Source organism: Necator americanus, chromosome I (genome assembly GCF_031761385.1).
Source record: "Necator americanus strain Aroian chromosome I, whole genome shotgun sequence".
Lineage (NCBI taxonomy): Eukaryota > Metazoa > Nematoda > Chromadorea > Rhabditida > Ancylostomatidae > Necator > Necator americanus.
This window is the reverse complement of record NC_087371.1, coordinates 26,926,401-26,953,875: the sequence shown is the minus strand read 5'-3', so window position 1 is coordinate 26,953,875 and position 27,475 is coordinate 26,926,401. Positions and strand designations below refer to the sequence as shown.

Sequence of the window (27,475 nt, the reverse complement as noted above, 5' to 3'; positions counted from 1 at the left end):
TCAGCCAAGCGGAACGAATGCTGACCGAATTCGACGAAACATGTGGATGCATCGGTCTTCAGCTGAATCTACAAAAGACGATGTTCATGCGGAACGGATGGGTCTCGGATGCCCCATTCACGCTCAACGGAACGAACATATCCGAATGCACCAGCTACGTTTATCTGGGTCGGGAACTGAACATGATGAACGACCTGATCCCCGAGCTGGGCAGGAGGAGACGAGCGGCTTGGGGAGCGTACAAGAGCATCGAGGATGTAGTGAAGAAGACCAGGAACACCCGGCTCCGTGCTCACCCCTTCAACACCACCGTACTTCCTGCTTTGACCTATGCTTCGGAAACCTGGGCATTTCGCAAGCAGGAAGAAAACGCGGTGAGCGTAATTGAACGCGCAATTGAGAGAGTGATGCTAGGAGTATCCCGTTTCACGCAAGTGAGGGACGGGATTCGAAGTTCCCTCCTACGTCAGCGATCGATGATTAGAGACGCCGCCGCGTTTGCCAAGGAAAGTAAAATAAGGTGGGCCGGACACGTGATGCGCTTTGATGACAACCGTTGGACCAGAGCCGTGAGCGACTGGGTTCCCCGCGATATTAAGCGCACTACAGGAAGACCGCCGACCCGATGGTCAGATTTCTTCACGAAGTCTTTGAAAGAAAAATATGATGCTCTTCGTGTCCCACGCGAAAGGAGGAACCACTGGGCTACTCTGGCACGCGATCGGGACAAATGGAAGAATTACTGGCGCCCGCTCGACCAGTTCGAAGATCAACGGGAGTCAAGGTGATCAAGGTGATGGGGACAAAAACATCCATGGAAACGTGCAATTTCGAAAGCATTGCTCTCTACAGTGGATGTGGAAACCGCGATGACATCATTCTGATAACGCCTATCATCAGCCTGTCGGAACGAATGCTGGCTAGATTCAACAAAAAAGTGGAAGCTTTAGTATTCAGGTACATCTGTGAAAGACACGGTTGTGAGAAACCAGTAAGTCTCGAATGCCTCATTTATGTCCAACGGATCGTCATATCCCAATGCACCAGATACGTTTATCGAGGTCGGGGAATGAACATGAAGGACAACCTGACCTCTGAGATGGGTAAGGGGAAACGAGCGGCTTGGTGAGCGTCTAGTATGTTGGTGAAGAAGACTAGGAACGCTTGGCTCCGTGCTCACCGATTCAATACCACCGTTCGTACTGCTTTAGGAAACCTGGGGGTTTTGCAAGCAGGAAGAAAACGCGGTGAGCGTCACTGAACGCGTAGTTGAAAAAGTGATGCTACGGGTATTCCGATTCATATAGTTGAGAGATCGGATGCGAAGTTCTATCTTACGTCAATGATCGAAGCTTAGAGACATTTGCCGCATTTGTCAAGGGATGGCAAATGATGTGAGACGGACACGTGATGTGTTTCAACGACAACCGTTGGACTACAGTTGTGAGCGCCTCGGTTCCACGTGGTATCAAACGCACTACAGCAGGACCGTTTAAAAAAAAATATTTTTGTTTTTTTTAAGGAATAAAAGGGGAAAACCCCCAATTTCCTTAACTCAAAGGGCCGACTCAAAGGTCCGAATTCTTTACAAATGATTTCAACAAAAAAAGGTGTTCTTCGTGTCCCACGCAAAAGGAGAAACCCTGAGCGGCTACACGCAATCGTGATAAATGAAGGAACTACTGGTGCCTGCTTGATCAGTTCGAAGAACAACCGAAGTAAAGGTTATCAAGGTGACTCTTGTGGCGTCAAGTGAACATCTCGCATTAATGAGAGTGTAGATGTTAGACGCCGTAGCACTGCAATCAAGTGATTTTAACTTTCTCTGAAGGATGCGAAATTGTGGAACCCATTCAATTTTCTTTCCAACCGTCAGATTTAATGGATTCTGGGATACTGAAAAACGAAATCCTTTCAAATATGTTTGTCCGATTGCAGATCCACAAGAATACTGTTCCCTCTCTTTCTAAGTGTTTGAAATAGATGCGGAAAGGAATCGGTACGGGCACGGAAATGACCTCAGCTGGTGCGAAGTCAACATTGACACTATTCACTTACATTATATAGCGTTTGTGAATCGTACCTAGCCAGCTAGTCTAGATAAACGCTTATTCTTAATATTTCTGCCTAATAGACTTGAGACTTTAGAGAGCATATTACAACATTCCTATGCTCGCGAATTTTTTTGCGAAATATTCCTCGGAAGATGTATATGTCAAACTTCATGATGATGATTATATGTACTACGTCTACTTATTGGTTACTGCTCACAAAGAATTCGATAATAACATTCTTTATGTTCGGCAAATAAGTTTTGTGCTAAATTGTTTCAATTCGAGAAGGACGTTGCATATTAATGCATTTCTTCATTTACTTCTAACCAATAACTACAGGGTCGTCGTGGACTGGGCTCACTTTATGTCTGGGCGAGCGGCAACGGCGGACTGGAAGAGGATGATTGTGCAATGGACGGATACGCTAGCAACATGCACACGGTCGTAGTGTATAGGATTTGAGACATCTTAAAGACGTGAAAAGATGAAGGTTGTAGATTACCTTTGGAGTAGCGACTTCATCTGGAGCACCTGCTTGGTATGCGGAAGGATGTAGTGCTGTTATGGCTGCCGTAATCGAAGGACCTAGAACTTCGAACGGCATGGTGCTTACAGTTAAAAGTTGCTCCTAGTACAATTCAAGAATATTATGATAACTATTTAGATTTCCACTGACGTCGACAACAAATGCTCTTCTTTTTCCGGATCCTCCGCAGCAGCTCCGCTTGGTGCAGCCATACTGGCGTTAGCTGTGGAAGCAAAGTAATGGTTGGGTGATTCTTCCAAATTTGTCAGCTCAGGACAATTTTTCTTTAGTCCACTTTTGTCGCAGAGAGATGTACAACACCTGGTCGTATACACAAGTGAGAGCGAACAACTTGCGAGAGAGTCGCCAATTCACTGGATTACTAATGGCGCTGGTACGATAGTCCGTAATAAGTTCCTTCTCTGTAAAAGGGAAACTACCTGTGATTCTTGCAGAATTGCGTAGAATAGGACCTTTTCGCTACAAAGACAACACTCACCACAGAGTTTTATTGTTAAGGACATCGTTTTTCACGGTACTTTGGGTTCGGTGTGCTTAATGCTAACAAACTCATCAAAGCCGCCGCGAAGTGGAAACGTGTGGAGCCGTTGTCGAGTTGTGCAAAGGAAGCAAGGATTTCCAACAGGTGTGTCTTTTCATACCAATCATTTGTATTTAATCTTACCTAGTTGTACTACTACCTGCCTCTGAATTTACAAGGATGAAGGATAAAGTGCATGGCGTTGATAAATTTCTATGGAGATTGAAGGTGACGTATGAAGTCAGTGTTTTTATTTTTCCAAACAAGTCTGGTGTCAATTCATCGATCTCTGGGGGAAAAAAGGAAAGGCTTGGTTGGTACCAGAGCGGTTTCGAACCGTCGATCGATCGTATAGAAAAAGCGGAGCCTCTTTCCGACCGCGCTACACCCACCACACTCTCCAAATATATCAATAAAAATAATAAACTTGTGTAGATTATTTATTATTATTATTGGATTTCGAGCACTAAAAAATTAAATTCGTCTCTTTCAAGTCACACTGTTAAGAAAGCAGCCAAACTTTACAAATCATATTAGCGACCAGTGATCTCGAGCTCATGTTTGTCACATTCACCTCTTATTGAGTACTCGATAGCGATATTTTCAAATCAATACCTTCTAAGTCGCTTTCTGATAGGAAAAATTCTCCAACACCAAAACAGACAACCTAACTGCGGTGGTCCGCTCGCTTCACGTTTTTCAATAAATCAGGAACCAGAGAATGCTTTTGCGAATGCCATGCATGTCCTCACTTATACATGTCTGTGGATAATCCCTATCGTCTATAAATTGGGACCTCCTAAGCGCTTAGACATTTTGATTTAGCGGAAGCGCTAGAAGAAACGTTCGCTGCTGCATTTCATTGGAAAGAATATGAAGTTCAGGGAGCGGGTGTAGCGCAGTCGGTAAGAGGTTCCGCTGTCTACACGATAGATCAGAGGTTCGAATCCGCTCCAGTGAATGCCAACAAAGCCTTTCGTCCCGCCCCGAATACGTTGCTACCAGACTTGCCTGGCAGGGTGAAAACACTGACTTGACCTATCGGTTAGCCCCCGAAAGTCATTGTGTAGGCCAGTAACACGTTCGTGAACCTGAATTGATTCTGAATTGAAGTGAACCTGATGGCGCATCCCAAGATTAACACCAGACATTTTATTTTTTTATGAGGTTCACGATGTAGTTTTTAAGAATAGAATCGGAAGCCTCAGGAGCACTACAGCAAAGGGATCTGTTTACGCACCAAAACAACCATTTGCAAACTACTGTTACTATATCCTATGTTATATCGCTGCGTTACCAGGGTTTATTATATGTTATTGTAGCCAAGCACTACATTGTAGTATATATTTCATATAGTAGTATGTATTGTAGTAGCCAACCAGTATTATTGACGATACGAAACTACACAAAGTGGACTACTGATGCAATTAACCGATAAAGCAAATCCCTCCACCTGCACGAGTAATTAAATTCGCTTTACGACCTTTCAGCTCCTCAATATCGTGCATGTGAGGAAGTGAAATTTATTGATAAAATCTAGATGTCAGAGTCTACAAGAGGCTTTTAGTGCTCCCAATTTGGTTATGATCCTCTGTTTCCAGGATTTGCGGGGTGTTTTTCCCTTTATTTTTGATAATACAAACTAATTTCGATACATAATTGTTACTGCTGAGGACAGAGTGTTGAATATTTCCCGACTTGCCAGAAAACGCTTTTGATTGTTTTCTTCTTGGAATAAAAACCTTAGCACTTTTTCTAAAAAAAAATTTTGAGCGATACTACACTAGCCACGGTAATTCTTCGCCAGAAAACAAAAAAAAAACAGAGCGTGGATCCATTTTTTCCCTTGAGTATGTATGACATTTGCTGCAATAAAAATACGGTAAGAGTGAAGTAATATAAGTTAAATATCTGTAAAATAGTCGTTATCATGAACTTTTCGGTGCCCCCCTTTATGCGCTTTCGAAAATTTTAAGATTTTCAGAACTTGGCGGAAGTGGGGCTTTTCAAGTTGATTAAAAGACTTGTTTTCCCAGACACAAAGATTTAGGACGAGATTTTATCAGAGAACCATCTATCTTTGACAAAATCCCGATTTCAAAAGTTCTTTTCCGAAAGAAATACATGGCTATTTCGAGATCAAATACACAACCTTGCTCTTTTTCATTACATGGATTTTTTTAGCAGCTACCAGTGACCTTTGTTAAATGTTTCAGTCTACGAGCGTGGTAGCTTTTTTTTATAATTTTCTCTTCTCTCCGAGATGCGAAGTCGGAATTAGCAAACTATGAAAGATGAAGTTGGGGTTAAGGAGAGCAACTGAGGAATAACTTTTGCTCATTTCGCAAAAGCTCGATTTCCGTGGCTCTTGCTGAACATCTGAACGTCCAGATATCCTCAAGCCGCATTTATCTCTGAGCTTTATCCCCTAATTCGTATAGTAGGGTCACGACGACATGAAGTACGTACGCAATTGCGTACGCGGCTTCTCTCGAGGCGCTTCGGCGGAGCGTAGCGGCTAGGAGCGTGGTGAAACCCTTGCTGGCGCCACCCAACGCCGCAATTTGCGGCGGTCCCAACTCGGTCCCAACTGTTGCCTCCACCGCGTCGCTTCGGGCGCGTACGCAAATGCACCGCAACTACACTCGTGATTCACGTCGTTTTGACCCGACTATACCCGCTGGTAATTTGGAAAGTAAGTGCTTTTGTAAAAGCTCTTCAGACCTCGAAATAAAGTGAATAGATAGACTTCGTCATGAGGAATCGATCGATGCCTATATGTACTGATTTAGAGCAAAATAAGTCAAGTAATGGAGAAAAAGGTAAAGGAAAATGCGCGTCTGCGTTTTTTTTTTCGTTTTCTGCCAAGAATTCCGTGGTTACTGTGCAAAGCGGGACAAACTGTATCGTGCGTAGGCGGAATAGATCTTCAAGTAATTTTAATTTTGTGGCTACCACAGTGCTCAGATTAAAAACGTAGAGAATGAGGCGAGACAATGAAAAAGAATGATCTTTCTCTTTCGTTTCTTTCATCCCCTAATTTTACAGGAAAACCTTTGTGCAGATCTATTTTCGCGTCTGAAAGGAGCAGTTTCCTTTCAAAAGCCTCTTCACGTCAACGCATTCTCGTCGTAGTTCAAGCTCGGATTGTTGTGCCCATGTTCGATTGTCCTTTAATCTTGGACAACACGTAGCTTCTTATTGATTTGCTATTTATGTTATTTTCGCGATAACGCCGAAACGTTAGCTGTTAATAAAGAAAGATCAATACCAATCTTGACCAATACAGCTCAAGTTAATCAATAAAAAGCTTGGATCGTTGTGTCGTAACTGGTACAGTTAGGACAAGTGTGGCGCAGTCGGTTAGAGGTCCGTTGTAGTCACACGGTCGAGGGTTCGAAAACGCCCTAGTGCCCCAAACCAAGCCTTTCATCCCTCTGGGATCGATAAATTGGCACCAGACTTGTTTGGGAGGATAAAAATACTGACTTGATCATCGGCTGGCCCCCGCAAGTCATTGTATAGGCCAACACGCGTTCCAAAACCTCAACGATTACGAATTCCAGTAAAACGCGTTGGCGCATCCCAAGTGGATTGATACGCCAGTGACTTTATCCTATTTTATCCTTAAACTGATACAGTTCAGCACATTCTCTCCAAGCCGCCCCCTACTTCTTCACATGCCGTTCGAGGGATGCAAAGGAACGTCGGGCGAGGTGAATTGGCTGGAACGACTGCAGATTGACATCACTGCTGCGCATCCACGACGTGGAATGCTCTCTCTGTTTCTCACCAGTCCTAGCGGTGAGCACACAAATGGATGCATGGATCCAAATAAATCCACCACCTTTTGTTTCCTATTTTAGGAACAAGGATCGAAGTGCTACATCCGAGAAAGAACGACAACTCTCCGGATGGTTTATCTGAGTGGCCGTTCGTGAGCGTTGGTTACTGGCGTGAGAATCCACAAGGAATTTGGAAGCTTGAAGCTTTTTCAATGGTGAGTGTGTGCTATTCTCACCACTAACACAATACAGTAATATTTCTGGAAATTTCGACACCTGTAACCATTCAGAATCATCCAAAAAATACCGAAGCTGAGGGACATGTGCTCGCTGTAAAACTCACTGTTCACGGAACCAAAGAAGATCCTTTGAAGAATAATGCATTCATCCATTGAAACGCATTGAAATTTGTTACAGTATTCGTTAATTGGGACAAAACTGAACGACTACACAAAAAATGCTAGCAGCTACAACATTTCCTAGAAAAAAAGGCTCCTATGTGCGGTTTCTATGGCATTTAAAAGAGGAGAGATTCCCTATGTTTCTCAGATTTTCCGGATGGTCAGTGCTGCAACCCATGCACGGTTATGTGACTTATTATTGATTTGTGGGGAAGAGAGCTAAATTTATTGCTTAATTTCCACATAAGATCTTTGTGCGGAACGAATTCTAGGCAAGTTTCTTTATATTTCCATCAAAATCATAACCTTCCTCTTCAAGGAGCGGAAACCAAACAATTTTCTTTGCATTTTCATAGAATTCATAACTACTGCTCTCTACTTTCTTTGTGGCGCATGTAGCGCTACGCTTTTATTTTCGCTACCAGCCCTGAACTCCTCAAATAGAAGATTTCATCAGAAAAATTATGATAGGAATATTTATTTGCTCACAAATATGTACAACAACACATCAATCTGGATTATTTATGAAAGATAATGAGCAGATAAGTGATTAGAGGTGAGATGAGATTAATGCTGAGAAATGTCGCTTCTTTTGAAAAGCAACAAATCGGTACTCGTCGTATCACAGATCGTCGCAGGAATTCGGAGACAAAAAAAAAACAGGAGAGAAGACTACAAAAAACGGGACTAGGGACTAGAAATCGTAGTGTGATGAACGCGGTGGCGTTGAAAGCGAGTAGCGTAGGAACGTTTCCGACTCGAAATCGCCCATCTCCACCAACGATGGTGGTCCATCCAGAACTGAAAAAAAACACCAGTGACGCGTTCGATGAGTGAAGCGATCGTGTTTGCAGTAGTGATGTTGTTTACAACGCGGAAATGGTTGCTATCTTCATTTATCAGCGCACCACTACGACATGTCCGGCAGCTGCTCCGACAAGCGCTTTTTCACCTTGCACGGCCGAGTCGGCCTACAACTTGACATCCTCGGACTGGGTGCATTCTTGATTCATGCTCATCGAACATGAGCAAAGATAAGCGAAAAACTGGTAATCACTCAAGATGAGCACGTCTATAGCAATGGGAAAAAGATTTTGAGAATACTAGTTTTTAAATTTTTCACTGTAAAATCAAGAAAATATTCGAAAAACTGGTAATCATCAAGAATGAGCACATCTATGGCAATGGGAAAAAGACTTTAAGAATACTAGTTTTTAAATTTTTCACTGTAAAATCAAGAAAATATTCTACATTTATGGATCTATGTGGACTTCTTATTACTAATTTTATTCTTACCCATGCTTCCATAAAATGCTTGGAACATTAATCCAACCTCTTTCCGCTCTTACGTTCACATTCTAGTTAAAAACACATTTGGAAGTAAAACTTGATAGCGAACATTGAATTGGAAACGTTTTTAGACCTACAGAAACACAACAGGTGGACACCGTCATGCGATTACCATATCCTGGATAATTTTATTTGCAGTCCTGCTGTAGTGCAATGTGTTTAATGTGCAAATAAAACAGAACTTATTCTAGGAAATACTATTTTGAAAAAAAAAGAACTGCATATAGCATAGTAAAAAACACAGCCATAATGTTTCGGAGTTTTTTTGCGGTAGTCACCTCCGAAATTTCGAAGTTTATCATCACACTTACACATTTCTATCTTTACAACACTTCATTTTCTTTAAAAAAAAGAAAAGTCAACGAATGACAGCAAGTTCAGTGTTTGAAGAAGAAACGAAGTCGGTTTTTTGTAGTGTAAAAATCATAGACTTATGACTAATTCATTCATGGACATTCATGATTCGGTTTTCTCCATTTTTTCTCCTGATTTAGTGATAAATTTTCTAAATCTTTTTAACGTTTTTCTTTCTTCAGTAGTAATTCAACTTAATAATGCTTCCTTTGATTTTTTCTATTGATTTTTCCGTTTCATTCCTATACGAAAAAATTCACGTACCCAAAAAATGAGCACATTATTTGCGTCAAATTTTGGTGTCTCGTTTGTAGTCCGTCCGTCCTCGACGGAGCGTCCAAGGTGAGAGCTGTTTTCATAAAACTATGTTGCGCAACGATCGTAAAATGAGCTGTAAAAAGCGCGAATGGCTGATGCCCGGCAACAGGCCGGCGTTAACGAACGACCCTTTTGTCGTTGATTTATTTGACGATAGCCGCGCTGTGAGGAATTTTCCTCGTCCGTCGCTCACAAAAACGTTAAGAACTTACTAGGATTACTCTTCGCAATCAATTGGCTTCTTTCTATCGAGTACGGTACTCGTTTGTCTTTTCGTCGACCGCCGCAGAACTGTTGCAGGATGCATGCGATCAGCAGCAGAATGAGGGCCAAAGATGCCGAAAGAACCACGCACACCAGAGCCTTCTCCTTGTTTTCTGGAAATAGTTTCTATTACGCGAAAATCCTGAAAGCATGTGATTTTTGGTTGCGGGATATATTAATATACGGAAAGAAGACTTAGTTGAGTGCGTATGGAAAACTTCTTATCTGGGATTATCCTGGTATTAAGAAAATGACAGGACACAAATATAGGCTGGAGGAGGAAAATGAAATATAAGTGAATAGAATCAGGGGAAGTTAACAACGCTAAACAAATCATGAACTCCTCACAGCTCATTCAGGAAGACGAGTTGATGGCCAAGAGGTTTTCCAGCATACGCACCATTATTATTATTTAACACTATGTTAACATTATTATTATTTAACATTTACTACTAAATTATGTACTACTATGCGTTAAATTAAATTGTTATTGAACTAATTATTTATTATTATTATTACTATTATTTACTACTTAATAGACTACCATCCCGAACGTCCGGCAAGCGCCAGACTTCAGCCTTCTCCTGGTGCTTGTTTTCTTCACCAATCAATAAAAATTAAGAGCAGTGACATTTTCTCCAAAATTAAATATGTACTTTTCTATCAACGCTTCCTTCTTTTCTTTTTTTCTGGAAATTCAAACACTGACAAAAAATTTCATAGCTTCTTTTAATTTCCTTTAATTGAATTTTCATCCAAAAATTTCCAGAATCCCAACAATTACAAAAACTAAGAAGATTTCCAAGAAAGAGATCTAAGAACCATCAAAGAAGGGCTTGGAAAGCTCCGAGTTATCAATCGAGCTTCTTCACAGAAAAAGTGCGGAAAAAAGATAAGATAAGAAGAGAAAGATAAAGATTTTATCTCATATTTCTTTATTCTATTCCATCCTAACATGGAGAACATTCTCAAAATATCTCCTTAGTCGTCTATTTCTAGAGAGAAAAATTTCTTCGCTAACATTTTACGCAACTTTTATAAAGCGCTACAATTCAACCAGGGCGAAGCCACTTTAAATTCATCACAACTTCCTTTACTGCTTGTATGTATGCTAGGTCATCTCAAAAATAGTGCATCATTTCGTAGTTTATTACTTTTCCAATTTATTGTTGTTTATTTATTTTTTATTTTATTTGTTTCTTTTCAAACAGCAAATCTTTTTTGCTTCTACAGTACAGTCTTATATCTTTTCTACAACTATTTTGAATTTTTCCGGCGGGCTTTCAATGTCTCTCTTCCTGAACTCAATTATCCGTGAGGTAAAGTACTCTCCCAATGCTGTACTAATTTCGTATTATTTATACGATAACCCGGTAAGTTTTCGATTTGCGCAGATAATTTTTTCCCCGAGTTCACACTTTATTTTCGGCTTTCCATAAATGGATAGTTTGCAAATCGTAAGCGGATCGTGTTCCCCTCTCGTCAAGCCGTCAAGCCATTCTTTCAAATGCAGCGAACGTAGTAAAACGTCACAGTGAATTTGCGTCAAACTACTACGATGAACTCAATTTCCTCCCACAGCAAGGTCGCTTTTTTCTTCAAAATTTAGAAGATTAAAAATGCTGGCGAATGACTTCGTTAAACACCACCATAAGTTCTCTCTTAGTGATTTTTTTTAAAGAAACGTGATCGAGAAATCACGGAAAAAAACCGAAAAAAAAAATATCCGTGGTCATTGCTTCTGCCCTTTACAGTACATGGTCTTACTGTCCGTTTGAAGAAACTGCGAACATATGCTGAAACGTTTTTTTCTTTTGAGAGCACAGATTTGCGGAAACTAAACTCCAGAAGTATATTTGAAATCAGCGGCTCGTTTGCGTTTGAATGTTATCCTCGAAATCTAATTCTTCTCCACTCCCAAGGATTCGGACGGTGTTTGACCGAGTAATCCGTCTGAGATGGTATTTGCATCTTTTATTATGTTTTTTTACAGTATTATACATGATTTCTTCTTGCAAAATTTTAGTTAAAGCCTTTTTTTGTATTCATTTTTGAATCAAACCAGGTATCCTTAAAAAATCACGGGCATTAAAGCAAAAAAACCGAGTTTTTTTTTATTTTCGGAGAACTCACGTTTGACGAAACTGATCGCAACCATGATGTCATGCGTAATACCGATCAAATTCGCATCGACCTCGCCTTGATTTTGATCAAATTCTTCGTCTTTTTTCGAATCCACGTTCTTGTTCAATTCGTGCGAAAGACTGTAACGATCCTCAGTGACGTAGCCGGCTGTAAAAAAAATTATTTCTAGGAAGATTCTAGATTTTAGCTAGTGAGTTTGTTAGATCTATGCTGATCCAACGATAATTTTCGAGAAGTAAAAGTTCCCACTTATTGGTTCCTATTTTCAGTTATTTTCTCCTATTCAAAACCAATACATAACTCGATGGAAATCTTAGGAGTTATGCACTCCGCTCACCGTCGTTGTTGAACATTGGCTCGGATTTCGTTGTGGTTAGACTGGGCGCGACCAGTTTAGGTTCTATTTCTATGTGCTTCTCGCTAAGTTTTTCCCATCCGTCATCCAATGTAGGAAACGTTGTTGCTTCCTGCATTTCCTGAAAGCAACATTTGAAAGAGCGGCAGCTGACCAACAAAATTCCTGACTAAGCTAATAATTTTTCGTTTGTTCCAAGGAAGTCGATAGAAACCTTGTGAGGAAAAAGAACGCGACATACAAGAAGAATCGTACCTTTATGTATTTTTGCAATGATTCAAGTTCTCCTTTTATTGCATCCTCACTGAAGACCTCTTCATTCACTGAAATACAACAGTAAGTGCTCAAAAAGAAGATATTTTTGATTCTATAGCAAAAAAAAAACCAAAAATGTGGAATATGAAGTTTTTATGGATGATGAATGTCTGTCAATGTCTAACATAAAAATACTCCACTAGGAAATTCATGATGACATCGACGATTAAGCCACTTTCGAAGCTTTTTACTAGTATATATGTTTTCTCCGAATCTATTTTATTATAACTATATCGATATTTTACTTATCCTTCTATTTTATTCTTGTGATTTCCACAAGAAGCTGTTTGATATACAGTAATGCTATCATAATAAGAATTAGGTTCATTCCAGTAAAGCAGTTATCGTTTTTCGAAAATAGCAACAAAAAAAAAAACAAAAAACGCAGAGTTGACCTACCACACATGAACAAAATGCTGAGATAGGAAGGCACATCCTTCGGACACGGTGATCCAAGCGTTTCCGAGTTCACAGTTAGCGAACATCCCGGTTGAGCGTGACATTTCGTGAGAAGAATTGGTAGCACATCCTGAGTGCACTCTGAAAGCTCTCTCTTCACACTTGAATTTTCCGTGAAAGTGCAAATAAGAAAAAAACGTGCCCCCCCCTCCCCTCCGGAGAATTCCCCTGCATTCACTCGTCTTTGAAATTGCAGGCAGCTATTGGGTATCTCGTGGATGGCGCTGCTGACATATCATTACCCTGTCTCTTAACACAATCCAATACGTTGGAACGAACGCCAGCCTCTCCAGGGACACACTTAACAATTATTGCACTCAACGCACGCGCGGACGCTCGGTAGTACACCCTGAGGCGATGACGCCCCCGATATTCCCACAACATTAACTTTCACTCGACACAGTCGTTGTGCAGAATATAAGCGGGTGAAAGGGAGAAAACAGTGCTTCTGAGTTCCATAACTGATAAAACCTCGGAACAATAATGAAGAATCCCTGCGGTTTTTCTAGCGAGCCTAACAATCAATGAAACGCCCCTAATTCCTCAAAATTTCCCAATTTCCCAGAGTTTCGGAGCCCCTAGAAGTCGGACAAAAAGCTGGAATTCTCCAACATTTTCCCAAAACCATTACTGAGAGAAAGGAAATAAGCGAGAAGAAAATAATACATATGGAAAGAAATATAGAGGAAAAACTGATGAAAAGATATATTATCCAGTCGTGAGAATAGTGCCAGCAGTGTTGATAAAGTATGCGAGAATTTGAGAAAATGTCTCAATTTTGGAAATACAGCGGATACGAAAAATTGTCTGGATTTCTTCAATGATGTCACCTACGACAAAGTGCAGATTTTTCAAAGTTTGGCAATAATCGAATCGAATCTATCCGTAGCTGGAAAAAGTCCAGTATTTGGTTGACGGAAATGTAATGCAAAATGAATTGGATCGGTGCGTAATTAATGCGGTTTTTTTGCAACAATTTTCTTCTTTAAAAATTATTTTTGCTTTGTTCTTTTGTTCTCCAAAATTTTGGTATTTTATATAGGTTTTCTTGTGCGGAAATAATCTTCTCTTTTCATTAAAAAATTAAAATGCTATCGGAAATCACATTCACATTCGCTATATTACACTCTACTACTTTGAAAAAGGTTCGAATGCGGCTAACGTCAATACGACAGCATTTTCGTCAACTTTTTAGAAAAGGAGAAAATTAATTTCATTGAAGGAAAAAGTAAAATAAGAGGGCAATTTTCAAAGGAGAAAAATCTGTAGAAAAAAGCATAAACCAATGCAATCATTATGCACGGACACCATACAATAATCGTTCTCCAATAAAAAGAATTAATGCCCATTTAATATGCATACGAGTTTTTATTTCCGTGCACACTCTTTTTGACGTTAATTTCCGTATATAATTCGCTGAAGTTAGTGAATTTTCACGAAATGATGAGTGATTTTCACGAAAATTTTCCGGATGATACACTCTGTTTCAGTGCATTATGTGGTATGAACAGGTCAAGTAGAATAGAATGGTCGAACTGGAAAACTTCGAAATATTCGTATAAACTTTTGTAAGTTTTCATTGTTCAAAATTTCTTCCCTAAATAAACTGAGATGCTTTTCGGAACGAAAATGTGTTAGTTACGTGACATTCACTTGGTATAGGACTTAAAAATAGAGAAAAAATAGAGAATTTCATTATTTTGCTCTTTTTCAAGAAATTCATCAAGTTTTATTTGAATCGAATAATCTACTGAAAAGCTATATAGTATGTAGTAGAGAAAGCAAAACAGGAATTAAAGGATTTAATCGGTTCTATTCCAAATTTTTACTATGGCAAGATAAATTAACTAGTGTATTATACTGTTATATCAAGATTAATCAAATTTTCTTGATGAAGAAATTTTCGAAATTCTGCACTAAAAACACTGATTCTCAGAATAATTGTACATTTGTTGGAAGATTTCCCTAGGAGTTTCCCTAGCGCTATCGTTTTTATTCTTTACAAATGTTGTTCGCTGGTGAATACTTTTCTAACGAAAAGGATTCATCCGCTAGGATTCAAGGTAGCAAAGTTCTGCGTCTGCGGTCAAACGCTTAGAACAATGAAGTTTTCCTCCTCACACAACAACCGCGCGGCGGGACAGGTGATACGATGAGTTTCCGCCGTCAGAAACGTACACATACGGTGTGGTTCACATCGAAACAGGTGCAAATTGAAAATGCCAAGTTAAAGTTTTGAAAAAGAGCGGGAATTAGTAAATATTTGGAGCTCAAACGGCATTTTGAACAGTTTTTGTACAATGAAAAAAGCTAAGGCTAAAAACGCTGAGAACAAGAAGTTTTCCTCTTCACACAACAACGTCAGAAACGTCCACACACGATGTGGAAAAAGTAAAGCAGTGTATTTTGTACCTCTTCCGAAATGTACAGGAGCTGTACAATGGGCAGCTTGACCACGAGCGCTACGTCCATAGGTGGCCGAGTAGATTGCAAGTCGTCTTCCTTCGCGACATTCCAACTGCATTTCCGCTCCTTCACAAAACGATTCTCCATCGAAAAGTACTAAAAGTACAATTTTCTCAGTTTTCTATCCACAATCTTTTAGATTAGAGGTCCACCGGGACATCGTCACGATGACTCAGTTTTAATTAGCCGGGCCCCACGGCTGGTCCAATTTAATTAATCCAAATCAATTAGGAAATCTCATTAATAATGGACACAAGTGACTTGGCGAAAGGGGGATTAACGCCTGGACGTTTCATGTTGTGAGCACATACATAGTAGTAATGTTTAGACTCACTAGGTCGGCATTTGTAGCTCATCTGGAGATATTTCGACGTCGATGGGCACGGATCGTCCTCAAACGTGGTTGTATCCACGTAGACGGTGCATTTACGTTTCTTGTCGCATAGCTCGGATAGACGCTGCAAAGAGCTCTTCAGTTTCTGGACGGAAAAGCTCGAGAGGTTTTTCTCGAGCAGCAAAACCAAAAAATTGCTCTTCATAGTGGATGAAAATTGAGAAAACTCAAATTGTATTAAGTTTCACACAACGTTTATTCATATACTTCCACGTTCTGCGCTCTTCAGTTCCAGTTCGTTCGTTCGATCATTCACTCACTTATTCATTTATTCATTCAGTGAACTGGTGAAAATAACGCTTAGCAAGCTCTTTTTTTTTCTTTTTTTTCTCTTTTTTTCTGTTTTTTTTTTGTTGGAGTTATTGAGCCCGTGCCCTCTGCAGACCTACGGGGCACGATGTCATCTGCACAGCACTTTGCTGGATGTGCTTGAGGGACTTTACGGCGGATGAGAAAGCCCACAATTAAACTTAACTACACAATCTATTGGTGCATGGATAATAGCCACAACTGCTGTCGTCAACGGAAACTAATCGCGTTAGTCCGACATAGAAAAGAAATAAAATTACGGATCTCAATTGGAAAATTTCTCGTGAGAACAATTTCTTATTCCAGATATCTTGAAGCCAAATATCTCATGACTGTTGTTTTCTGAAGTTGTTTTTATTTCAGTCGTTTTCTGCCCTTTCTCCAAAAATTGCAAAAAACTATCGAGTCTTCTCGATAGTTCGTCAGCGCTAATCTCGTTGTTAGCTAGGATTTCCGATTTTATTGCGTTTCTTCGGAAATTTGTGAGGTTCTGCGCACGTAACGTAACAGCGAGCTGTCTATCAGGCAATTAGCTATTTTTTATAATGAAACTTTAGCATTAGCAAGCTTTTCACACTGGACCCTAAGGGTCGCTCAGCTAGCATCCCACCTCACTGGATATTTTTCTCCTTTTTCCGTAACTTGACAAAGAATTCCTTAAGCAATCAAGTAATTAGAGGTTTTTCGGCTTGTATTGACTAATGGCAGATCAATTCCGTTTCCTGCACGATCGTTCGGAGGTTCGAATCCGCCATAGTGCTCACCAAGCCTTTCATCCCTCCGGGGTCGATAAATTGGTACCAAACTTGTCTGGGAGGATAAAAACAGTTCGTCAGCACTAATCTCGTTCTTTTTTTCAATTCTTCTTCAATTTCCCTTGATTTTTTAATAGTGGTATATTTGTATAATTTCTTCTATACGCCGTTCAAATACACATGGATAACCATGTAATAAATAAGTAATTGAATAAATAATTAAATAAATAAATAAATAGATAAAGCTAATATGGAGAGCGATGAAGTCGAAAAACCTCAATTTCTCCGTCATCGAGACGTATAGGAATTTCTCGAGCACTTTCAATGAACGCAGCGAGCGCTTCGTAATATATTTGGGCCGGCCGAGTACGTGTCAAAGCAGCCATACCCCGTGGGAAAAAACCCCGACAAAAGGGATTTCAGCGTAAAAGCTCGAAAATTGGCGCTTAAGAACAAAATATATGTACGTGCTGGTGCTCGCAAATATTTCTCCCTACGTAGTACTAGTACAAATCGTGGATCTCGGCGAATCTTTCGTCAAGGGATTAAGCGATGTGAATAGGTACGGGGCTTCGCATGTCGCATGCATCCGCCATGCATTGAGTGCAGCACATCTAATTTTCGCTCGAAAGCATTTGAAAAGGAGGCAGAGATTTCTGCACACACTCAGTGTGTAACTACTTGGAAATGACCGCAAAAACTGTGTACACTCGAGTTTTCCGCAATGTACAGCTGTTCATTGAGACTTTTTCACCTCCATTGTGGTCACTCAGATGGTGTAACAAATATTACATAGAAAAAGGGGCCAATTAACGGTATAAAATCGTTTAATTTCAGTTTTCCAATGATTAAAATTCGGTTCTTACCAGCGCTTAATATTTAATTCGACTAAGCTTTTTCATGACTTCACTCAAATCGAACGGAACTCAACTGAGTCAGAGCTAATTTGAGGCTCCTTTCGAATTAATGATATCGAAGTTGATCATAAATTAGCTGGGCCCTTCTAAGAATTCTTTCGCTCGCTCATTCATGGAGCTCTATTACAAGTTCTTTGGTCGAACCAATTACTTCAATAGCTGTGGCGCTCGCCGGAATTTTCCCAGGAAGGCGCAGTGCATGATCTCCGAAAAAGAAAAGAGGAAAGATTGGCGAGAAGATGGAACAATCAATAGATTAATAATTGGAATTCAAAAGTAATGACAGAAACAATGCGTAGAAAAGGAAAGAAAGAGAATAATGAAGAGGAAAGTATGTTGCAGAAAAAAAACTGCGTTTCCTACCGATTTCGCCTGAATAACGTCACACGTGGCATCGTAACCCTTCCGCCCGGGTATTCGACCTGGACACAGTTGTGATTCGGGAACGACTCTTCCATAGAAGCTGAAAGAAAGCCATAAAATTCACCAAGCCAATCAAACCGTTTCTGCTTCGCTCGTAAGAGATTCGCTCTCTAAATGAATTTCTTTTTCTTGGGCGCGTTGACGTATACTTTCGGTTATTTTCATTACGTGAACGGGCCCTCTTGAAGGTTTTTGTTTGAGAGTTTGTGAGGCGCACATACAGAATGTTACTGAGGCGCTCAGCTCTAAAGTTATTGTTGTCAGAGTACCACATTTGGAATTCTTGGGTTTGGTTTCAAGCGAGGAGAAATCGACTGCAACCTCATCCATGTGTTGTTCGAGGGGTGCATTCGTTATACGGTAGTGGCCAGAAATTGATGAACGTCTTTTTTTTTTTGAGGTTCTCTTCTCTGAAAACCACTCTAAAAACCACTGAATCGTCTCCAAACTGGCACCGAGATGTCATCTACGATTAAAAGCTTATTCTGGAAAATAGGTCCCCTTTGCTTTTTTTCAGGAATAATTCTGTTTTCGAAAAACTGAAAAACCTATTTTTCACAGTAAGCTTCTAATTCCAAATGAGACATCCGATGCAATTTTGGGGACGATTCAGTGAAGTATCACAGAAGAGAAACCCTCAAAAACCGTTTGTCAGTTGATTTTTGGCCTCTACTATATACTCTATATTCCTAATTGTATTTATGTATGTATTGTTTATTTATTAGGCTCAGCGGCGTGCTAAAGGATGTGGCGAGGACGAATAAAAACAGTGTAAATCCATGGTAAAAAGGGAGCAAAAAGAATACAATGAGCAGGGATCAGTTTCGTGCACGAAATCATTCTAGATGATTTAGTACGCAAACGCACCTAAAACTCTGGAAGTTAGGTAATAACACCTGAGGGGATATACAGGTATCGTCGAAGAGATTACTAGTGCGCACATGTGGAAATGGTGGGTAATTATGTATGCAACGTCTGTTTAACGACCATATTTCATGAGCAAAAAACGAATATCAAAGATCAAACCTTTTTTGATCACGTCTCTGCGGCTAAGAAATACTTAATTAAAGTTTCTAAGATAAAGTTAAAGTCATTTCTGCTCTTAAATACAAGCCCAGAGAGGGTTGAGCCGGGTAGATTGAGTAGATTAAATTTTCAACGAACGTGCACGGTTGGATACATAAATAGAAACATGGAAGTACCTGGATAACATCGATTAAATGGTGAAGGCAGCGTTTTTTTCTGGTAATTATCGGTTTTCTACTAATTTCTACTACTTCAGTAATAGTAAAAAATCTTTTTTCAATGGTAAAGGGAAAAAGTGAAATATTAATGTTAAAGAAGAATCTCTACTGGCTCTCTTGTTTCATCTCTGGGGATTTTTGACTTTTTTCCCCCATTCATACTTCTGTTCTGAGATCGATGTATGAAGTATAATAAAATATATTAAAATAGATATATTGAAAAAACTAAAGGATTAAAGTGAAGTATTTTTGTTGCGTTTGCACCTCGCAAATAGCAAGAAAGGAGCGGGCAACGTTTTCAGCCGTGAGAGACGTGGTAGAACGAAAAAAAAACGTGAATGAGAAAAAAGCACCTCTGGCGGTGCCCGGCCAAACCTACCCTGTCTCTATCATAATATGAGTGTTACGAGGGCAGTGCAACGTTACTTTCTCTCCGTCGCATGCTTGGACTCGATGTGAACGCAGGGACGCATCCATCAATCCTGGAAATCATTCATTCCAACTGCATAACTATTACTCATACTCGACATACACACATGCTAACCAAACCAGCGTAAGGTTATTTTTCCAGCTTAGCTAATTCCCAAACTTAAAAAAGCCCTACAAGGACTAGCGGCTAGGCCGTAGCATCATAAGGCGAATTAGTAAAGCTCTAAAACCTGCATTTATTATTCCAGCATGGATATGGAACTGAAAATCCCAAACACCTGACCGCTGAACTGAGCTTCAAGCGATTAGACAACACGAAAACACTAGTGCTAAACAGTGCCGATTGTTAGCAGCATGTTGGTCTTAAACAGACCACCACAGGCAAAAGCCGTCCACACCCACCACATGTGTGGCCAGAAAGTTCCTCATGCGAAGCATGAACTAAGGTCTGTGGTGGCAAGCTTTGCTCGCTCGGAATTCGCTCCGCTGAACACCTGCGGGGACCTGACCATGGGACAAACAGACACAAATAACACCTGTCACAACGAGTAACTGCACTCACTCTACAAACTACGTCCGTCTAACGTTTCGCTGGGATACGGTAAAGATCATAGACAAGCGCTCGGCTGACAAGTATCTATGAATCTTGGAGTTTCAAGTATTCGGAAATCATCTAGAAACTGGAACTCGGTGTGGGACCCAAACTCACCAAGCTAAGCCAGAGAGCCAAACTTTTCTCTTTCTTTTGGATTGTTAGACTATTCTATGGGCAAATTTTACGCTCTAATTTTGCAGAACTGTTTGATCTGGTGATTTGAGGATCCGTCCAAATTAGGACATGAACATTAAATTTGAAGGCTCCTTTGATGCTTAAGGAAACTTCAACTTATAAAAAGAAGGGGTTATTTGAATACTATTCGTTTTTTTCAGTTTTTTTACAACAAATTCTTTCCTTCTACGGGTGATATGATACGTTCCAAAGAAAAAGATGTTTCCTCTCTCATTTTCAGAGGTTATTTTGAGGTTTATTATTCAAGCCCCGTGGGGGCTGAGACTTAATTGCCACCGAATCCTAATAAAATCTTTAGATTGTCTAGGTTCATTTCATATCGGTTCTTGAGAGCAAAATCGTGAGAAGAGAATGGAAAAGGTGCGGAATTCATTGAATAATTAATTAAAGCTTGGGAACCTATATTATTATATAGGTTCACGTTCCATTGACAATAAATCTGGCGAGTTTTTTTTTGAATGTATCTAACTTAGAAAAGACTTTTTTCTTTTTTATTTGGTACACCATTGGTGTATGTGAATAAATAAATAATTATTGCTATATTCGTGTGCTTATAGCGCTTGAGCTGGCCAAAAAGTGTTTTTTAACTCTTCAGTTGGAAAATCTGAACTAAAAGAGGTTACAAGCAATAATGTTGAACGAGTACTTTCCAATGGTTCTCTGGATGTCGCGTACTACCGTAAGTCTTTGCGGCCTCTTAAATATTAAAGAGAAAAGTAGAGTGCAGTCATTCAATTAAATAAATAAAAGTCAGAAAAAGAGCAAATACTAGTGTATACACGCGTGTATTACATTTGTACATTCGTAACAACCTTTGCTTTATGCGACCATAAAAAGCCGGGATTTCATTACGCACCAGTCAGTATCCAAGAAACCAGCGGCACTCATTTTCATGGAGTGCATAGACAGAAGCATGAAATATGACCGAACCACGTTCTAATTAAACTAGCATCAAAAGAAATGGTTTGGAAATATGGACGAACAACAGAAGGAAATTGAAAAAGAATCCGTGAATTAAAAAAAAGGAAATACGCTACGAGAATCGCTAAAAAAAATTCTGTGAATTAAGTTGGCTTCGATGTATGTAAAAATAGTACAGCTATGTGCAAACGGTAGTACTAGTGGTAGCACTTACAGTACTACTGCGTTCAACTCTTATTTACTTTTCAAAAATTATATTAAAATCAAAAATTATATATTCTTGGGGCGCATTTATCTATTATCTTTTAATTTTATTTTTATCTATTTTCTTTAATTATTATTATTTGCATTTATTATTTGGTACTTTTCTTTTCTTTAATTATTTATCTGGAACTCAGATTTGCTAATATGAAGCCCGAGGCAATTTTTTTTCTCAAATAGTGTTCTATAGGTTGATTATAAAACTTATAATTATAACGGATCGATAGAGCTAACGCACACGAATCTACGAATGTCCGTATTTTATAACAGAGATCAAATTGAGGCGAGTAATGAGGAAAAAGACGAAAACGACGTGTAACCGTGTCTTTTTCGTCTTCTATCGAAGAATTAGCGATTTCCTGTGCAGTGAATGGGGTAGCATCTCGTACAATACCTATTTCTGAGTGGAACGGAAGGAAATCCACGATTTCATGCCGTATCACATCTACACCAAAAGGGAATCGCAGAAGAAATAAATGTGAAAGAAATCCACTACTTCAGCATAAGGCTATCCTTTATGGGAGAAATAACGCAATAAATGTGCAGTGCATTTTTGCCCGACCTGAACGTGTCATGGTCTTCCAATTCTCTAATGTTCTAATGTTACTGCCTCTCTTCTTGGCGTCGATTCTTTGCGGGAAGAAATCCAGAGCCACAGCGGGTGGTTGGTTCCACACCTGGCCGCCACCACCGGAAAAGCACCGCGCACGGTTCAATTTCACAAGCACACACACAGCTCGGCGCAATCATTCATACACGCACATATTTCCGTACAGCCGAGCAGCCTAGCAACGCATCCGAAGCTGTAAAGAAGCAGCAAGCAATCAGTAGCTGTGTAGCCTTGCTCGGCATGCTTTGAAACCCACCTATTCTTGCCCTTAGACGATTGGCTGCTTTAAAAAAATCCCGAGTTAATATTCTCGAACTCTACACCGGTTCCCCGGATACAAAGGCAAACCCCTGCATCTTCTTCTGCCACCCCTCAGCCCCTTAGATAGCTGCGCCTGCAGCATTTCCTCCATCTTATACTAATTTTCGCGCATTCGAATACCCTTCATTGACTCAAAGACCGATAATTAACGTCATGGTGCAATTACCAAATTAAGAACGGACCCCACGAACGTATAAATGCATTAGGCTAACGGGGCTAGCTCATGTTCAAGAGGAATTTCTTTGCTTCGGCCACTCACTCTCCTTAAGGTGAGGTGAGCAGCTGAAGCGAGCCCTTAGCCTTGCAACCGAAATTATGACATCTCACATAGCGCGAAATATGATAGCCGGCTGGACACCGAAGGAAGTACGTGTGCGAAAGGCGCGATACTGAAAGAGTAGCTAGGAGAGCTCATATGGATGGAGGAAGAGATGGAAAATAAACTGAAGAGGATTTTAACGATCTTACAAGACAAAGCGAACGGTTTCTGTCGTCACTGACGAGCATGGGGGTGGGAAGCACTCAATCACGCTCCTATTTCTGGAAGTGAATAACTAAGTTAGACTGCACACTAAAACCGAACCATTAGTCTTAGAGGATCTATGACATGTAGGCCAAAGCTATTAAGAAAAAAAAGGAAGATAAAGATTCCAGAAATAAGAGCACGGTTGATTCCTCCATCCCCATCCCCCACCAAGCACATTTTCCCCGGGATCTGTGCTGTGGTCATTGTCCACGAAAAGAAAATCCGGGATCTTGACTACATTTATCGCTAATAAGGCTGTTCGTTTTCCACGGAACAAGTCTAATGAACAAGGAGTAGAAAATGGTAGAAAAAAGCGCAGTGGAAACAAAAAAAACTGTATCTTAGGAAAAGGAGAACTCACCGTCGATAAGCGATTTGGTATTGGCGTCCGATGATTGGAAAAAGTATGTAGAATAGAGTAAAACGACTAGAAAATGTAGTGGTCTGCTTGGCAGCGGCATGATCTTGGCCAAATGGGCGCTCCGCCTTCGCGGCTGTCTACTCATTCCCGCCCACTCGCCCCGATGTGCTCCGGCAAGGTTAACCTGCAACGATTATGCAACCAGCTGCACATTTCGAAGAGGTCCGAGTTAGCGGAAAAGAATTCCGGAACCGGTAGGTGCATGCCGCGAAATTCTAAGCCCATTAGGCCACAATTCCCAAGATTTTTTTCCAGAAATCATCTCAAAAAATATCGTCTCACAAGTTGCTAGGGGGCAAAGAACACGAACGACTGACAATTAGCGCGAGTGGAACAAGCATCTCAGCTGTCATCTGCACCATATCGTTAGGCTAATACGTTTTGTTTACGCTGATGAACGCAATCCGATGCGAATGACAATCGGTGTGATTAAGAAATAAACTACAAAGCAGACTGCATCTGCCAGTGCCATGCGGTGGATCGCCAGAGGTCAAGAGAAGAAGAAAGACGTCGCAGATTTGAGGTATTACTTGCAGCCGATTACTTTACTTACTTAAATACCTAAAATATAAGTAACTAAGCACAGTTAATCCAATTACTACGTGCACCGTGTACTGTAGGTAGTAGTTAGTAGTTCGAAATAAACAAAACAAAAGAACAAACGGTTCAACAGAAAAGGAAAGACCTATAGAGAATGTACGGTAACGTCAAATATGACGGAAAAATGGGAAAACTCTTCTAAATCTGTAGTTCTAGATTTACAGAGTAAAATTAATAGCGAGGAACAATAACACTGACATTGGAATCAATGAAATAAAGGATCGATTTGAGGAGGTATTTGTTACTTGCAGAAATTGGACAAAAATATTTCAAAATCTGCTTCAATCGGATTATTCACACTGTTATTTGGAACAAATAAAATTGACAACATTGTTTTTGAAGGAGAAATTCCATTTCTCTAACGCTTCTCTAACAATCCGTGAAATTTTACAATACGTCAAAGTCACTGTACTTTAAAGTGAGCGGAGTAGAATTCTGATTATCCTGGAAAAGCTAGAAATTCTTGTCCCCCGATTGAAAGTATATAGAGAGAGCTATGTATAGGGCGTTTAGCACAGTGAAAAAGAAAGTAGAACGTGGATCCGATTTTCGTGCAGTAAATAACAAAGGAAGTCTACTACTGCATATTTTTCTCGGGTTTTTTGCTAAAAGAGGATAACAATAATTTAAAAGAAAACTAGAAGGTAAACTAAGACGAAGAAATCTAAACAAAAAACCTAAGCTAGAAACAATGTTTCGCTAAAAATGTACATACGGTCTGACTAATAAGCCTTAGCCAAATAATTAAAAGGTACGGGTCTAAAGTCCAGTGGTGTCTGCTATCCAGCCACTGACCGAACCTTTCCTGATCGTGTGATGAATCGGACCTCATTTGTGACCCTAACAGGTCGGTCCACTTCAAAGAACACGCTCAACAGACGTGCATTATCAAAACGCCAGACCTCAAACAAATGCCGAATTCACAAGTACTCAGATGCTCGGCTACCAAACCCATCATTCGTTACTACTCTTGATGTCAGAACAGAAGTATGAATGGGGAAAAAGTCCGAAATCCCCACAGATGAAACAATATAGCCGGTAGACATTCTTCAACGTCAGGTACAAAGGTGGAGTGTAAGATTTGAAAAACGAATTTCTTCCCCAATCTTACACATCAATCGACGACGGATGACCAACTAATTGCGTACATGTGTACGTATTTCTCTTTATTTTGGTGTTTTTTTTTCGTTTGGAAAATTTTGAGAATTCTCAGAAAACATTTGTCAAAACAGAGTTCTCGTACTTGATTTGCACTTTTACGCTTACAGTTACATATGTTATACTTTCTAGTTAAAATTTGGAGTTCTTCTCCTCTCCCTTTGCTTCATCTGGATTCTGAAGTTTATATTTTTAAATTTAATTTTAAAATTCTCACCCTCTTCATAAAAAAGAGTTCACAAAGTATTCCTTGAGACTCTGAGATTCAAAATTCCCAGATTTGGCATTTTTCTCGCAAATGTAATGGGATGGCTGAGAAGAATTTCATCCGTAAATCTCTTTATAAATCTCTTTTTTCATACTAAACTACTACTTAATGTACTGAGAGTAATAGATTGAACCAGCACCTCATATCCAGAATTGTTGAGTGCACGTCATGTTTCGCCCTGACTCCTCTAAATAGCTTCATTCGCATGTGTATTTGTTAATAACGACCCGATATGGTGTGCAAAGTAAGAGGTCCGGTTGTGACTGAACGATCGATGGTTCGAAACCGCACTAATGCCAACTAAGCCATTGTCTAGGATTCCGCTATTGTATAGGCGAACACGCGCGCATAAAACCTCAATAATTCCGAATTTCAGTCAAACTCGTTGGCGTATCCGAGGCGGATTGGCACGCTGGAGACTTCTAAAACTTTTATTTGTCAAAATGCATCCACCTCAGGGAAATTTCCCACTACCCGAGTAAATTGATGAGTACGTACGCAGCTATCCCTACGTATGGACTCTCCTTTCGAAGCGAGAAGATTCCTGACTTCATCGAATCAAAATAATTCCTCTAAGAGTTTTTTTTTTGTTAAAGTTACAGAAGAAGGCAACATCAAAGCATCTATGATGTGCATTGTTTATGTTTTTCTCTGTGTTTACTTATTTGCAATACAAATGTTTACTTTGCAGTGTTCTTTTTTCACTGCTAGCGTTATTTCTGGTGGTGAAAATGGAGTTTGGCAGTTCGTGAGCATAACTGCCACAATTTGCTTTCATGATTGCTAACTTTAGCAGACGAAAAAGGTCGAGGGACACTTATAATTACGCAATTTATGTCCGAGCGAATGCTTTCAGCACTATCGCATATTTAGCACAGCAGGAAAAGAAAGTAACTATTTGCTGAACACCGTTGACAGTGAAAAAACAACAAAATGGAAGAAAATGTTCGAAAATATTGGGTGGTGTTTTTTGTTTTTGAAACACACAATATTTTCTAATAAAATATTTTCTTTGAAAACACGAATGAGGGGCATACTTGGGGATCAAATTGTGATGAACACAACAACAATTTCCGGAGTTTATCCGACTATGAACGGAGAATTCCTGCCTAACATTCCATACTCCCTCAGGGTATTTGACCTGTTAGATTATGGGGTTTCACGGTGCGGTAGAGAATAGCAACTTTTTGAAATACTTCAGTCACTTTCACCATGTAATTGTGCAAGTTATATAGTCCTCAGGGAGACCCAGAACTTGTTCCCAAATGCCTGATTGCTTTTAGTCGGAAACACAGCGAACGGCAACAATCTGACTCGTGTGCTTGGCTCCCGTATGAATGGTAGCATTTTAAAACTCAGCTGTTTTTATTTCATCATTACTATTTATTTCTATTTCAAAGTTAGCGGCATTTTATTCATTTAATCTAATTAAAACAGAATAGAATAAAACCTATGAGAATAAGAAAATGTAGGCAACTTAAACATCCTTGCAGGGATGGGTTTGTTTAAAAAAGGTAAAAATTCAGGTCAGCATGATGTTTGAGGATTGACAACTGGGAAGTTTGGCAGGAAAATAATTTCCAATTCAGTTGAAGGGACTTCACACTAAAGCCCACAGCATCGTTACAATCAAGTAAACAAACAACTACACACAATCTACGAAAGATTTGGGATTAAAATATATATGTTTTGGATGATTGAAGTTCGTCCCTGAGTTTCATAGATGACACTAAAATGTACTGCGTGATTGAAATCCGATATATTTGTTTAAGTTTTTGCACGCACTGAAAAGTTT

At 39.8% G+C, this 27,475-nt stretch overlaps 2 protein-coding genes across 3 annotated transcripts; one reads left to right on the top strand and one right to left on the bottom strand.

Moving 5' to 3' along the window:
* Positions 1 to 17: 17 nt before the first annotated feature.
* RB195_006962 (uncharacterized protein) lies at positions 18 to 7,301 on the top strand (the record flags this gene model as incomplete). The annotated part of the gene is made up of 10 exons (XM_064180341.1): positions 18 to 784; positions 853 to 991; positions 2,394 to 2,495; positions 2,552 to 2,659; positions 2,719 to 2,816; positions 2,871 to 2,974; positions 3,100 to 3,226; positions 6,768 to 6,925; positions 6,988 to 7,121; positions 7,197 to 7,301. 10 exons carry the CDS (start codon positions 18 to 20, stop codon positions 7,299 to 7,301), a joined length of 1,842 nt encoding a protein of 613 aa, XP_064037220.1.
* A 700-nt stretch (positions 7,302 to 8,001) lies between these two features.
* On the bottom strand, positions 8,002 to 23,739 carry RB195_006961 (uncharacterized protein; the record flags this gene model as incomplete). 2 transcript variants are annotated; one of them, XM_064180340.1, is made up of 11 exons in its annotated part: positions 8,002 to 8,108; positions 9,542 to 9,706; positions 11,727 to 11,885; positions 12,076 to 12,214; positions 12,349 to 12,416; positions 12,808 to 12,948; positions 15,280 to 15,429; positions 15,668 to 15,812; positions 18,072 to 18,171; positions 19,755 to 19,857; positions 23,595 to 23,739. In XM_064180340.1, 11 exons carry the CDS (start codon positions 23,737 to 23,739, stop codon positions 8,002 to 8,004), a joined length of 1,422 nt encoding a protein of 473 aa, XP_064037218.1. The 2 variants fall into 2 exon arrangements, with proteins under 2 accessions (XP_064037218.1, XP_064037219.1); XM_064180339.1 differs by having other exon boundaries at positions 15,668 to 15,791.
* Between the last annotated feature and the right edge of the window lie 3,736 nt (positions 23,740 to 27,475).